The sequence below is a fragment of the Mustela putorius genome, unplaced genomic scaffold, assembly GCF_011764305.1.
Source record: "Mustela putorius furo isolate JIRA1106 unplaced genomic scaffold, ASM1176430v1.1 tig00000083_pilon_pilon_pilon, whole genome shotgun sequence".
NCBI lineage: Eukaryota > Metazoa > Chordata > Mammalia > Carnivora > Mustelidae > Mustela > Mustela putorius.
This window is the reverse complement of record NW_025421273.1, coordinates 44,248,690-44,264,385: the sequence shown is the minus strand read 5'-3', so window position 1 is coordinate 44,264,385 and position 15,696 is coordinate 44,248,690. Positions and strand designations below refer to the sequence as shown.

Here is a 15,696-nt window from a genome sequence, read left to right as displayed (position 1 = left end):
CTCAACAGGTAGCTATAATATTGATTTGAAATTAAAAATAAAAAGTAAACACAGCAGGGACGCCTGGATGGCTCAGTCAGTTGGGTGGCCAACTCTTGTCCTCAGCTTCAGTCTTGATCTTGGGATCCTGAGTTTGGGCCCACAGTGGGCTCCACACTGGGTATCGAGTCTACTTAAAAAAAAAAAAGGAAAGGGGCGCCTGGGTGGCTCAGTGGGTTAAGCCGCTGCCTTCGGCTCAGGTCATGATCTCAGGGTCCTGGGATCGAGTCCCACATCGGGCTCTCTGCTCGGCAGGGAGCGTGCTTCCTCCTCTCTCTCTCTCTGCCTGCCTCTCTGCCTACTTGTGATCTCTCTCTGTCAAATAAATAAATAAAATCTTAAAAAAAAGGGAAGAAAGCAAGCAAGCAAGCACAACATAACCCCTACATTTTAGATATATATTTATTTGTGTATATAAATTATACATATGTATTTACATGCATGTGTGTGTGTGTGTATGTAAATCTGACTTGGAAAAATATTGGAGTAGATCATGAGGAATTTTACTGATTTGTCTCCACACACCAAATGCTCACTAATCTGCTCTTGCGATGATCAAGACAGTCATCACGAACACCATAATGAAAAAAACCCACATGAAGAATCGGTCTATGACTTTTGCAACCTTCTTCCACTCACTCCCCTTGGAGTTGGTGGCCTTATGGTCTTTGAGGCACTTGGCAATGTACTCAATATTCCTCGTCAGCATCTGGTACCGAGCACAGTAACCGTCAGCATCCTGCGGATTCTCACCATGGCACCCCAAGTCATTTTTTACCAGTTTGTTTATTTCCTTCTTCTTGGGAAGTCCTTTGTTCCTGTCTGTTTGCAGATTTGGCTCTGGAAGCTTGCCATATACCTTTGTGAGATGGGTTCGCTCCCTGTCGTGGCGGGGGCTAAGGCAGCTCTCACCCACATCATAGACACACAAGACCCTGGACATGTATTTCAGGATGACGACCCTGGCCCAGTGTGGTACCGGCCGGGCCTCAGCCCCACAGAAGTGGACGTTCATCACCATAATGGTCAAGGCAGTGGAAGCTGTGATCAAGGCCATTGTGGCTATGTAATATTTGCCTGGAAAATAACCACAACGAAGTTAGCTTAAACTGTCCTTGTGTTTGGCTCAAAAATACACAAACACCTTTTCTAGAGAACCTGTAGACACTAATGGTTACCAGCATAAGCTTCTGAGTCAAACTTCCTAGATACACCACTCACTCAACTGGTGGCCTGGAGCAAGTTAGACCATCCCGCTAAGCCTCAGCTTTCTCCTCTGTAAAATGGGTATAATTATTGGATCTAATTAATGGAAATAGGATGAGGCTTAATTGAGAGGGTATGTGTAAAGTTCTCAGCACTGTCCCTTCACTGAGTTAAAGGTTTCCAAGTGTTGGCAGAGATCGTGATGTGAAAAAAATTCTACTCTCAACAAACAACGATCCTGCACAGCTCTCAGAATTGTCCTCAGACCTCATTACTATGGGTAAGGAAGGAGCCATTGTGTCACTGTTAGTCTTTAACGTGTGATTGCAAAAAGCAATATTCATGAAAAAGGAAAATTAAGGAAAGAAATAATAAAGGTAAGGGCACAGACTTAGAAAATACAGAACATAAAACCAAAAAGATGAAGAAAAGCAAAAGCTATTTGTAAAAAGGAGTAAGATTGATAAACCTTTGATAAAGCCTCTCACAGAATAGAGGTAGTGGGGGATAGAGAGGGAAGGAGAATGTAAAAGAAGAAATAACAGAATAGAAATTTAGAATACAATAAAATAATATTTAGCTGTATGATAATATATTTGAAAACCTAGATGAAATTTCTAGAAATACATAAGACATCAAATTTAGTGTAAGAAAAAAAGAAAATTGGAATAGAAAAGCTCCAGAGTTTGTCTTATAGGTGAGTTTTACCAAACTTTTAAAAGACAGATAACTCATATCATGCAAACCAAGTTGTTCCAGAAATACAAAAAGAGAGAAAACTGTCTAGCTTAGTTTATGAAGTCACTTTAGCTTTGATTCCAAAAGTAACAGGAAAGGAAGCATTAGGGCCATTTTCCTTATAGACATATTTTAGAAAGTCGTATAAAACTTGTCAGCTAATTAAATCCAGTAGTGTCTTAAAATGGTACTTCATCATGATGAAGGAGGAGTTAGTTCAACATCAGAAAACCTAATTCACTATATTAATGAGGCAAAAGAGAAAACTCAGATGATAATCTCAACAGATGAAAACAATGCATTTGATAATATGCATCATCTACTTATTTGTTAAAAGCTCAAAGTAAACTAAGAATAAATGGGGCCTGTTTTAATACAGTAGAGACCATGGGCCAGAAGCTTAGATCAAATGCTACACTTAGCAGAACACTTAAGCACATTTCTGTAAGATTGGAAGTGCATGTCGTAGGGGCTGCAAATAACAAGTTGTTGTTGTTAACAGATATGTTCTGTGTGCACCCTTTTTAAAAAGATACATTTTATATTATCACAGAAACAGAATAAATAATGTTTGTAGAACTCCTGAGACGCATCTCAAGACATCTGTCTTTAGAACTTTAACCAACTTGCTGTTGAATGTCCCTGCTAAAGAAGAGAGAGTGACCTACCAATTGTCTTGCCTCAAATGGGACTATGATTACAGATCATCACAGTCCATCATTCCTGTCTCAGGAGAGGTCACAGAAATGCCAGTACACCTCTTCCTCTTTATTAGTGGTAGGCGGGAGCGGTGGAGAGAACTTTCAGTGTCTAGTTCTCAAAAATGCGTGTGTGTGTCTGTATGTATTTGTGTCCATGTGTTGGTGTGTCTGTGTTTTTTTGCTTGGAGAGACATAACAAGGAAGAAATCTCCAAACAAGAAAACCAGTGTGGTATTGTCTGAGTATCAGGTAATATTGCATTCAGTAGAGGATAAAAGAGCAGTACAACATCCCTTTCATATCGGTCTCTAAGTCTCTGCATGTTCTGAAATTCCTCCTCATTGTTTATCTTAAAAGAAATTATGTTTAGCTTCTGATTTTGGTAAGCATCTAGTACAAGAGCAAGTCATGGAAGCAGAGGTCTTGGAGCCAAGTAGGTCCTTGGTGGCGCTTGGTAGCATTAGGAAAGGTCTAAGAATGAGGTAGGGAGGGGCGCCTGGGGAGCTCAGTCCATTAATCTGCCTTTGGCTCAGCTCATGACCCCAGAGTCCTGGGATTGAGTCCCGCCTCCCCGCTCAGAGGGGAATCTGCTACACCCCCTTCCTCTGCCCCTCCGCCCACTTGTGCTCACTCTCTCCCTTTCAAACAAGTTAATAAGATCCTTTAAAAAAAAAAAAAAAAAACGAGATAGGGAAAAGATGAGAGGGTGGGAAGGGGTCATAGTCTCTGTGTCTAAGCCTACCCTTTATAAGGACATTCTATTAGAGCAGACTTTGGAAACTATGGTCCATCCTAAAGTCACCTCAGGTTCCAAATTCTTGCAAAGATTGCTGAATCACACTCTTTGGGTATAGGCACCAGCATTTTAACAAGCTCTCCCACCTCTGTTATACCCAATAAAGGTTAAAGATTATTCTATGAAGGGTACATGATGGGCTGCAAAATCCAGTCAACCATTTCTATCCTGTTTGCCACTCTTTCCCAAGAAGACATCCCATATGCTGTGAAAAGATAATAATAGTCACTACTGAAGGTGTACTTACCATATGCCAGCTTCCACGCTAAGCAACCACACATGGAGTAGCAATTACACACACTTTCCAGGTGATGAAGCAGAAACTAAAAGACTAAGTAACTCACCTAAGATCGATCATGAAGAAATGAGTGGTAAAATCAGAGTTCAAATGTAGAATTCTTTAACTTCAAAATCAGAGCCTTAACTTCTAAACCAGTGGAACAGAAAGTGCATGAAAATCACCCAGAAGTCTTGTTAAAACAGATTGCCAGGGCTCACCCCAGAGTGTCTAATTCAGGAAGTCTGGGGTAGGCCCTGAGAATCTGCATTTCGAAAGCGAGGCTGCCCTGTGGATCCAAGGATCACACTTTGAGAACCCCTCCTCTAAACTGTCGCCTCCCCTCCCTCTTTTGTATAAACCCAGAGACAATAAGCCCAGTTCTGGAAAACAGCCATCTCGGTATTGAAAGACGCCAACTGAAGACACCACACCACACCGCATAATTGCAGCAGCTTGTGTTGAGTCTGAAGTTGACCTAACGGTTATGAGTTTAAAAGGACAGATGTTATCCCACTCACTAAAGCTAGGCTCAAAGAGTAAGGCGCTTGAACTCACCTATCAGAGGGACATTTTCTGAGGCCGGCATGATCTCTGCCACCATGAGCTGAAATACAGTCATGGCCAACAGGATGGTCACTCCCAAGGAGACCTTTTCCCCAGAGGCTGCTGGGAGATAAAAACTCAAGGGAGCCAGAAAAGAGATGAGGACACATGGGATGAGGAGGTTGACGATATAGAACGAGGACCTCCTCTTCAGAAGGAGAGTGAATGTCACATCCGGGTAAGGCTCCGAGCAGCAGCCATAGGAGATCACATTCTTTACAGCAGGCATGCCATGAACTTCCCACTCCACATCTTCGATGAAGTCGGAGAGATCTCCAGTGTCTAGGGCATTGAATATGTCTACCTGGTTGCCGTTGTAAGTCCAGGAACCAAAGGTCAGATTGCACTGCTGGTTATCAAAGGGGAAATAGGTGACATCCACCACACAGGAGCTCTTGGTGATGGCTGGCGTATCCCAGGTGATCAGCCCGTCATACCGCAGGACCACATTGGTATTCACGGGCTCAGAAGACTCATCATCAGCCCTGGAGGTCAGAGGAGGGAAATGAAAGCTGCTTGTCAAGACAACTCATCAACTTCCTTACTCTGGACAGTTCACCAACCTCTGCCCATCCCTTCAGTGTCTCTGGCAATGGATCACCTCACCCTGGCTGAAAGCTGGAATCAACTCCAGTTTGCCCCTACCTCTCTCTCCCATAACTACTCTGGGCCAACTTTTCTTGGATTCTTCCTTTAAAGCATCCCTGCTCTATGTCCCTTCCTCTTCATTTCCAAAGCTGCTCTCTTAGTCCAGGTATAATGAGTCAAACATCTAGATAAAACAAATCAATAAACCAGCTCAGTAGTCCCTGCTCTCTCAAACCCTAGAGCAGTACCAGTCTATACAGTCTGTCCTTTATAAGAACTGGTCATTGATTTTTTTTTTCCTTTTAATTCAGTGAGCTGTACCATACCCTTCCTATAAATTCCTTTTTTCAGAAGGTAGCCAAAGTCAGTTTCCAATGCTTACAACCCTAAATGATAGGTTTTTATTAACTTTTAATGCATGTTTCCCAGTCTTCCTTATAATTTTTTCCCTACAAAATGTATTATGGCTAAATGTCATATGTAAGGTATCCTAGATTGGATTCGGGAACAGAGAAAGTTCACAAAAGTGGAAAAACTGATGAAATCCAAGTAAAGTCTATAGTTTAATTAATAATATTGTATTAGTTTTGACAAATGCACTATGTTATTTTGATGTAACAGTAGATGTAACATTAGGGGAAACGAGGGGAAGGGTGTATGGGAATTCTCTGTACCATCTTTGCAACTTTTCTGGAAATCTAAAATTATCCCAGAATCTAAAAAGTTAATTACCCCCCCCCAAAATATGATACAAAATTTAAAATGTGGTTATTCATTCATATTCTCCTACAACACTATTTTCATGGCAAATAGTTGTCCTATATATTCCATTATATAGCTATGCCATACTTATTTAATCAATCCATCGGTGTTCAACATTGTCTTTTCCAGGTTTTGCATTTACAAGTGATGCTATAGTCAAATCTTTGCATTTATCCACTGACTCTTTCCTTACATTAAATTGCCAGAAGAGGATTTGCTGGATCAAAGAACTGGCATGTTTTTAAATTATTTTTTCCCACTTTCTCAAAATCGGGCACCACAACACTAACTGTAATGGTCTGATTGAAGCGGACCAAATCAGACCATTACAGTTAATGTGTGGAGCTCAATTTTTAATGAGGGTCTTTAATAAGGAGGGTTTAAAGAGAAGGATCTTTAATATAGTCTCCATGAAGATAATAAGATGAAGTTTTTTGAAAATCCCTGAACCTAACCTCTGTAGCGATGAGAAATGGATATAGTTAGCGGAATGAGAAGTGAGCACTGTGATGAACTGAGAATATCCCTCACCCATCCTATCTTCCTTGGTATAAGAGAAGACATCTCAAGATCAGAGAGAAACTATTTGGACAATTCCATATCAAAAAGAAGTCCCCCCGGGCGCCTGGGTGGCTCAGTGGGTTAAGCCGCTGCCTTCGGCTCAGGTCATGATCTCAGAGTCCTGGGATCGAGTCCCGCATCGGGCTCTCTGCTCAGCGGGGAGCCTGCTTCCCTCTCTCTCTCTCTCTCTGTCTGCCTCTCCATCTACTTGTGATTTCTCTGTCAAATAAATAAATAAAATCTTAAAAAAAAAAAAAAAAAGAAGTCCCCCTCTTTCTTTCCAAGGCTAACTTCCCTCCTGGTACTGTGATTCATTTCCTCCCACGTCTCCTTCACAAATTTCCTTCTCTTGGTTGCTCTTATTTTCTCTGACCCATCGAGACCCTACCCAGTGCGTTCCCCAGTCTCTCCTACCAACTTCCCTTCTTCTCAGGCACTTCCCACACCCCGCCTCTCCTTCCACACACTGGAAGTGATACACACTGCTGTCACTTCCCTCCCCATTTTGCTTTTATTCTTGCAATTTGGCTTCTTCCCAACATGTGCTCTTTCAAACGCCATTCATGACTTGCAAACACACAAATCTAAAAACCTGTTCTAGGTACCTATCCTATTCAACTCTTTCCAAGCATTTCACACTGTAGGTTGTTCCTGGACATCCTTTCTTCCAGTGGTTTCTATTATACAACTCTCTGTCTTATTTCTCCTTCTACACCTTTAGCCATTTCTTTTAAGTGTCTTCTGTAAATGTCTGCAGTGAAGAGTTTCACCAACTTTATCTGCAGCCATTTTCTCTCCTTCCTTGAGTAGTTCTATAAGGGCTCACAGGGCTTTTGATATCTCTTCCCCAACCTTCTTTCCAGGCTTGAGGATTGCCTTTTCAGTCCCTTCTTGGTTGTCTTCAAGTGCACATTCCTTTGGTCTCCCAAACTGAACAACTCCCACACCAAACTCATCATCGTTTTCCTCAAACCTGTTCCTCTTCCCCTCCTTTACATCCAATCTCATCTAACAGGTTTGCCATTTTCTCAACCACAAGATGACTTAAGCAAACCTTAATGCCAAATTCCAGACAGATCTTTCTGAATATGACAGGGTATCCAATTCCTCACTAGCTCTAAAATCCAAGGGTTAAGATGGCCCATGAAAACCCGGCCATTAGAACTCTTTCATAACAAATGCACATTTGGAATTTCTATAACCCAGTCTCTACCCAATCTAATGTCAGGAATCCTTACAGACTCTTGCACTAACCAGCATATCGGCCATACCCTTAGACTAAACAACTTCACCAGAACTTTGAGCCCTGATTTATTTATCTCTTTACTGATTTGATAGCAGAGCCAATACCTGCTTGAATAACTATATTGCTAAAAAGCTCACTACTTCTTGGGAATAGTGATTGCTCAAGTTATGCATTATGATTAGTTTTAATTGTTATCTTCCCTTTAACTTTTGTCATTGTCTTTATTTTTGTCCTCTACAGAAAATTTCTCTTTTCTCTAACTTATTTTCTCCTTCACTGCTTAACATCTCCATTAAGTCTTTCCAAGAACTTCTGGCTTCCAAACTAGCATCAACAAATTCAACTACCCTTCCCATGAAGTAGCTCCCAGACCCATCTTGAACCTAATCACACCCTAGCAAGTTCAGCCCCATTGAGTCAGGCTCCAGCGGCGAATCTAGATGTGAAGCTTTATCTTTATCACACCTGACTGGATCACTACCACATATCCCTCTTTCCTCTCCCCACCACCACTCAGAAAGCCCATTTTGTGGTCTATGTGGTTCTATGCCAGCTTCTGAGAAATAATGAGAATATTATATCTGGGATCAGAAGAGTCCAGAGGTCCAGGGATTCAGCTGGAAGGACCAGGGTCAGGGAAATGGTTATGACTGAGGTCCCTTCTTTGCCTGATCCTATAAGTCTCTCGTGGCCTAATTTTAGCTAGTTATAGGAATGCAAATGATGTCCAACCATAGCCATATTTAGAGTTTCCTCTAAGTAATAAAACTCTGACATTACCGAGAAGGAGAATGCAAAGCAGAATAAAGGATCGGTGTGTAACAGGAGGGAGGAGAGGACTAAAGAGTCAACCCAGAGTAACAAAAGAGAGCTGATTAATCAGTGCAATGAAAAGATTTTGTGTGGAAAAGGGAAAGGGAACTGAACTCACACATCTCAAGGCCCAAAGGGAAAGAATTTGCCAAAGCCACAGCAGGTTTGCGTGAGCCCACGAGCACACAGCTGGCTTCTAGAATAAGCGCGGACTGGGACAGGCTTAACTTAGGTGACCGTGCAAGCTTGCAAAGAAGCATGTCAGTAAGAGTTACTCACTTCTTCAGCCAACCAAAGCAGGAGGAAGAAGAGAACACACATTCTGTTTGTTTCCCAGGAAGAACTGTTAGAACTGATAGAATGCTGTTAGTGGTCTGTATCAACTCTATTCTCTGATTACCTGCACCCTGTGAGTGAGAGGAGCTAGCGGACAACATGGTTTATTCTCTTGCCATATGTGTGTGTGTGTGTGTGTGTGTGAGAGAGAGAGAGAGAGAGAGAGAAGGGGGGAGTGAACCGGTATAATAAAGCACTAACCCTGGGACATTGTTTTGCTTGGAAAGGAATATGGAAGGACCCTCTGGCCATCCAGAGTGGAAAATGGTCAGCAGGATCAGGGCTATGAATAATTGGTCATGACCCTTGGCTGAGCTATCCGAATAAGGAACAAGACTAAAATCCAGGCTGCAACCCACCCCGTCTCTTCCTAAAGAGAAACTCACACCCACTAGAAAGCTGAGCTCTCAGGAAGCCCCCCGGAACTGCCCCTCCTTCACCCTGTTCTGAGTCAAAGAGGAACCATTCCCAACCCACAAGAGCTTGAGTTCCAGAATAAGAAGAGAGAAGCTCCTTTGACAACAGGTGGAGCAAATGAACCTGAACTGTGATAGACCAATGTGGTTCCTTCTCGAAGTCTGATCCAAGGACTAGCAGCCCTGACCTCTGGAGCTTCTAGACAAGCAGAACATCAAATTCTACCCCAACCTACTGAATCCAAATCTGTATTTTAACAAAACTCTTCATGTGCACTTTACAATTTGAAAAACATATCCCTTCTATCCCTTTACATGAAGCCCCTTGCCCTGAAACCAAGAAAGGGTAACTGATGATCTTACGATCTAGTTTATCCTCCACTCCAATGTCAAAATCCACAGGTCAGCTGCTAGCTGGTCCATTCTGATTTAATCTTAGTAATATCACCGTTATTGATACATGATCTTGGGGAAGGGAGCACCACTATGATGGGTTGAATTATGTCCCCTCCCCCTCAAAATTTATATGTCGAAATCCTAGCCCCCGCCACCTCAGAAGGTAAATTTACTTGGAATAGGGTCATTGTAGATATAATTAGTTAAGACAAGATCATACTGGAGTAGGGAGGGCCCTTAATCCAAAACGACTTTTGTTTTTATAAAAGGGGCAAAATGGACACAGACAACACACATGGAGAACACCAGGTAAAGAGGAAAGCAAAGATCAAGGTGATGTTTCTACAAGTCCAGGGACAACAAAGGCATCCAGCAACCACCAGAACCTAGAGGAGATGTGTGGAGCCCATTCTTCCTTACAGCCTCAGAAGGAACCAACCTTGGACATCTAGCCTTTAGACCTGGGAGAGAATACATTTCTGCCATGTGAGCCCCCCAGTCTGTGGTCCTGTGTTCCCACAGCCCTAGAAGACCAGTAGAGCCTATAATAGAGTATCTCATCCAAAAGGGGGAAGGAGCTCTAAGCTTTTATGACCTATTATTTTATTATCTAAGATCTTATGATCATCATTCTAGGGCCTAGGTAAATGAATTGGAACTTAACTTCAAGCGTGTATAAAACAGTCCTTTCTCATTGTGTTTAAATTCTATTAAATCAATAAGTTCATTCCTGAGCGATGACTGACTTGTACTTACTTGTTATATAGGACAATATCAGGCCTCCACACGAGGTCACTGGGGATCCTGATGGAGTCCAGTCCATCGTACTGGTCTCGATCCCACGTGAGATACGCATCATGCCAGATTTGGCGGATCCATAAATAGGCAGTCAGAATCTGGTTTCTTTCGTCCTGTACAAATAACCATGTTATAACTCTGTCCAGTAGACACCTCAACCAAATGCTTTCCATCTCTGGAGCATTTGTTCTTTGCAAAAGAAATTCCAAAAGCACAAATCTACTTTCACTAAATAAATGAGAGCTTTTCTAGTCTCTCCCTTTAACAAACTGCAAAAGCCGTACTTTTTCTTCTGCTTGATTTAGTGTTCTGAATGTAAAGTGAACAGGCGTTCAAGGCATCAGATCTTTTCATAGATCAACAGCCCACATTTCTCTGGAAATTGGTGAACCAACGACTCACTTGAATGAGAAAGTCAGGAAATACAGTTTCATAACTTTATGCAATTAAACACATACAAGCACAAAACAAGATATGCCATCTTAAAACACCGTATTTCTTAAAAAAAAAACAGGAATAAAATTCATAGAAAACTCACCATTTAGCCATTTTTAAATGGACGGTTCAGTGGCTTACGGTAGATTCATGATATTGCGCAACCATCACCACTGTCCAGTTCCAGAGCATTTTGTCAGCTCAAAAAAGAAACCCTATGACCATCAAGTCATCACCCACTATTCCCCCGTTCTTCCCATAGTCCCTGGCAACCACCACTCTGCTTTCTGTCTCCAGGATTCTCCGTGTTTTGGACATTTCATAGAAAGGGAATCAAGTATCTGTGACACCATCTCTGTTTAGACAATCGAGACTGTTACTTTTAATGGCCAGGATTATGTAACATCGAGCGAAATGACTTTTGTAGAGAGCTTCCTTCCTTGGTATTCCCTTCCCCCACCAGCTTGTACACGTTCCTGTCTGGTCTCATTTCCTCTCAAATTCCAGGTAATGCATCTCTTTGGAAAGCGCGGCAAGTTTCATCCTAAGCACAATTTCATAGTCACCACTTTATTTTACTCACCATGTCCTTAATCTGAGAAAGTGTAATTTGGAGGGTGACATTCAGGACTTTATCTGTATCTTCTACTGGACGAAGAGCATTGGAATAATCTTCAAAAAGGTCATTAAACAACTTCTGAGCGTATTTTCCATCTGCTGTTTCTACAGCTGCTCAAAAAGAGGGACTGGGATCAACATTCGATGTCATGTATATTTCAAGGCAAAGAACAGCAAACCGAGGGCTAGAACTGGGCCTGACACAGTATCAGCTAGGGACAAGCTTTGGGTACACGAGAGTTAGTTTTCTGGCTAGTCAATAAAAGGCATGAACATTTTCTCGCAGTGAGAGTATCTGTTCTGTTTGCTGGTCCAGTCCCACCAAAGAAATGGCCCCAAATGATTACACACCCATCAGACTCTTACCTCTCAGTCTGGAGAAAGCAAAGTAAATCCAGCAAAAGGAGATGCAGGAATGGGGCCAGTTCATCATTCTCCTGAGCTTCTAGAAATTCTCAAGGAGGCAGCGGTCTTCCACTTCCCTCTGAATGGGAAGGGTCTGGGTACAAAGATCGCACTCTGCCAGAGTCTCACCAAAGCAGATGGAGAGCGCAGGCATGCAGTGCACGGAGGGCCCCGAGGTCCTGAGATCCAGACGGGCTCTCCCTCCTCCCCTCCAGTAATCCGAGACCGGCAGCTCTGGCCACGGAGATGCAGGAGCCTGGGTGGGCTAGGCAGGCAGTGCTGATCTGAGGAAGCTGTCCCAGCGAGGGTCCCTAGCCACCATCAGCAGGAGCATCCAGACAAACTTTCAGAGGAGGTGAGGTAGGAGCCCAATACCCCCTGAGACTCTGCAGAAGGAGCTAGGTGCTTTCTACACCTGCGGCAAGCAGATCCAGCCAGAGTCTAAGGACTAAGGGAAGACAAGTAGACCCCACTGTGGGGCATCCTCTGGAAAGGCTCTATGAATGCGCTTCAAGGGGCATGTGAAGAGGGAAAGAGAGGCAATTCCATGATCTCCAGAACTGCTTCTACTTCAACTCCTTCAAGGTCCGGCATAGACCTTGTGTGGTAATGTGTGAGCATGGAGGGAGGGGCCTGGAGAGGGGCATTCACTCCCTTTGGAAGCAGTGCTGCCATTAGGATTTGGAGCCAAGACCTAGGTTTAACTGCAAGCCTGAACCCTTCCTAGCCCTACAGCGCTGAGCCTTCCTGAGCTGGAAACCAGGAACCTAGTGTTCTACTGTGATACTTCAGCAAAAGCGCCATGTAAATGTCAGTAAATTTTGCCTCTGATTTTGAAGATCTAGAATGTCTAGAATCACCAAGTCACCCAATATTTACTAGCCCTAAAAAAACAAAACAAAAAAAAATTGTTCAAAGGTTAACCAAATCATCACAAAAATTATTCATAACTAATGGTGACATTACTGGGATGTTGTTTCTTTGCATTTGAATACTACTTTATTTATTTCACACTCATTTCTCCCACATGATCTAATTTTGCTCCCATGAAAGCATGTCAATTTCCAATTGCCATAACTTATCCCTCTTCTTGCCTGGGGAACCTGCCTCAGAAAAGCAAATTAAGATCATTTGATTGCCTGGAATCCGAGCAAGGAAATTGGATCGTTCCATTTCATCAGGTTACAGAGTCTGATGAGTCACCCTGTCCCTCTTCAGGAATCTATCCTCCAAATGGAACAGACACTCAAGCTGTCAGCTAAGTGTGTTTCCTAATCGCCTGTGCCCCGGTGTTGATTGGGAAGACATTATTTTCCCGAAGTCCCCAGTCTGACTCACCCGTCAGATGACCCAGGTCCAGCTGCAAAACCTCGGGCCCTCCTTCAACAAACCATCTGCTCTGGCATCTCAGAGGCTAAAAGTCCTTCTGAAATTGAGTTGAGCACCTTGTTTTTATACGAGGAAACTGAGATCTGGAGATGTGTGGGGCTCACCTCTAGCAGCGCTGGACCAGAGACAGAATCCAAGCCACCTGTTCAACCTCATGTGCTCCCCACGCTAACACCATCCCTCTTCCTTGTCGTTCAGCCACATGTCACTTGAAGACCGTTGGGTGATACCTTCTCGTGGTTAGAGACTCTCTACCTATGTCTCTTTGATTCCTTGGGACACTCCGAGCAGCCCCTGATGACAGGTGCTCTGAACACTTGCTGCTGGCTACTTCGGCGGCAGCCTGGAAGATAGTCATCCCTGGTGATCTTTGATTGCTTCTAACTAACTCAGTTCATTCGCATGGGCCACTTACAGTTTTTTGGTTTTTTTTTTTTTAATAGTTAATAGTTGATGTTATCCTACCAATGTTAACACCATCCAAACGAAATCAATACTTTCAAGGGGGCAATTCTGCCTTTTAGGGCAAAGATGCTAAAGGCTAAAAGCAAACGCCACCCAAATTCAAAGTTATGTCTAGAGAACACAGTCATCTTTTCAACCTCTGCTCCGTTTGAGAAGTGGCTGTTGCTTGTCACAAGGTCACAGGCAAAGTATTCCAGCCATTTCAGAGTTTCTAAGAGCCCAGCCTTCCTCAGTGGACCAATTGTGAGGCACTTAGTTATAACAAAAATATGATAGTAAGATATTAGGGACATTCCATAAGATCATAATATTCTTAACATAATTTATTTCGTAAGTGATACATACCTATTCAGAAAAATTAGAAAGTATAGAAAAGCACAGTGAAGAAAAAGAAAGGTCACCCAGAGGAATCCAGCCAGGCAGAGATCCACAGGGCTCACGTGGCGGCCATCTTTTTTAAATGCTCATAGAACATGTTGTCATGTCTTTGAGACCCAGAAGGACGTGGGCCATTAGCAAAACTCTGTCTTGCTCATGAACACATATCTATGTGCAGAGGATGCTTCTAAAGTCTCTTTTCCTGTTCTCTTGGGGTTGCGATGTAGTTCCCTCACAGGCTACCTTGAATGGTCTCCCATCCTTTCCTGCCTCTCCCCCCACTCTCAGGGTCCTTATAAAACCCTTTCCAGTTGAAGCTGCCCAGAACCCTTTGCCCATTGTGGTCAAGCCCCCTGGAGGTGTCCCTGGCTCCGTTCCAGAAGAATGAGGGCAGTGTTTCCAAGCCTTGGAACAGAGCTCCTGCCTGCCAGAGAACCCTAGTGAATTATTTTGCTTAAAGACCTTCTTTTCAGTAGCAGAGGAAGGAAGGGGAAAGACAAATACCTTCCTCCTGCTACATTTTTTTAATTGTAAAAGTCAAAAATAATGTCTTATAAAGGGTTTCTCCCCCATAAATTAATATGACATGAATATTTTCTGTTTTTATTAAATATGAAATCGGGGGCACTTGGGTGGCTCAGTGGGTTAAGCCACTGCTTTTGGCTCAGATCATGATCTCAGGGTCCCAGGATCGAGTCCCACATTGGGCTCTCTGTTCAGCAGGGAGCCTGCTTCCCCTCTCTCTCTGCCTGCCTCTCAGCCTACTTGTGATCTCTCTCTCTCTCTCTGTGTCAAATAAATCAAATAAAATCTTTAAATAAATATGAAATCAGAATCCTTTTTTTTTTTAAGATTTTATTTATTTGAGAGAGAGAGGTCAGCAGGAGAAGCAGACATCCAGCCAAGCAGGAACCCCAGTGTGGGACTCGATCCCAGGACTCCAGGATCATGACCTGAGCTGAAGGCTGTTGCTTAACCAACTGAGCCACTGAGGTGTCCCAGAATAGTTTGTTTTTTTTTTTTTTAAGATCTTATTTATTTATTTGTCAGAGAGAGCAAGAGAGTGTGCATGAACACAAGCAGGAAGCAGGGAGAGGGGCAGGCAGAGGAAGAAGCAGGATCTCCGCTGAGCAAGGAGCCTGATGCGGAACTCCATCCCATAACCCTGGGATCATGACCTGAGCCAAAGGCAGATGTTTAACCAACTGAGCCACCCAGACGTCCTGAAATTAGGATAGTTTTAACCCATGAAGATGCCTATAGACCACCTAGCTGAGGGCTCTCATTTTATGGATGAAAAAGCTGAGGCCAAAGGAGGGTGCAGACAGGAAAGGAGAACAAATCTCCACCAAGAGCCAAGCCAGTGGCCGTCAGCTTTCCCTAGGGGCCCAAGCTCTTAGCTGTCTTGGGTGCTCAGAGCTGGGACACCTGCTAACAGTTTCTTCTCAACTCATTGAATTCTCAGGAGATGCCCCATGGGCCCCCACACCCGACCTCCTATTTCACGTCTACTTTCTATGTTTGCTGGATTCATCCTGAACATGAGATTCCAAATTAAAAACCTGAAGTTCCTCTAAAGGAGGAGTATCCAGATTCTTCCACTGCGCACCAGAGTTTGGGAAAAGGGCTGCCCCCAGGGATGCCACGCCTTCTCAAGGAGCTACCCACTCAGGCAGGGCTTTCCAAACATTCTGGGGTTCGTTTCTGTCTATGTTTTCATAATTCAG

General features: G+C 43.3%; 1 protein-coding gene across 1 annotated transcript; it reads right to left on the bottom strand.

Annotated features, from left to right (window-relative positions):
• Positions 1-474: 474 nt before the first annotated feature.
• CHRNA9 (cholinergic receptor nicotinic alpha 9 subunit) lies at positions 475-13,484 on the bottom strand. Its single transcript, XM_045069329.1, has 5 exons — positions 13,382-13,484; positions 11,298-11,443; positions 10,238-10,392; positions 4,316-4,848; positions 475-1,116 (listed from the first exon to the last, which is right to left on the bottom strand). Exons 1-5 carry the CDS (start codon positions 13,482-13,484, stop codon positions 575-577), a joined length of 1,479 nt encoding a protein of 492 aa, XP_044925264.1. The 3' UTR covers positions 475-574.
• Between the last annotated feature and the right edge of the window lie 2,212 nt (positions 13,485-15,696).

What these genes read in the sequence shown, in the direction of transcription:
- CHRNA9 (XM_045069329.1), bottom strand. Translation starts at nt 13,484, where the DNA reads ATGACTATCTTCCAGGCTGCCGCCGAAGTAGCCAGCAGCAAGTGTTCA. An exon ending in TTTCTCAGATTAAGGACATG is followed by an intron (nt 10,393 to 11,297) that starts GTGAGTAAAATA and finishes TTATTTGTACAG; the next exon opens with GACGAAAGAAACCAGATTCT. An exon ending in AGAAAATGTCCCTCTGATAG is followed by an intron (nt 1,117 to 4,315) that starts GTGAGTTCAAGC and finishes GTTATTTTCCAG; the next exon opens with GCAAATATTACATAGCCACA.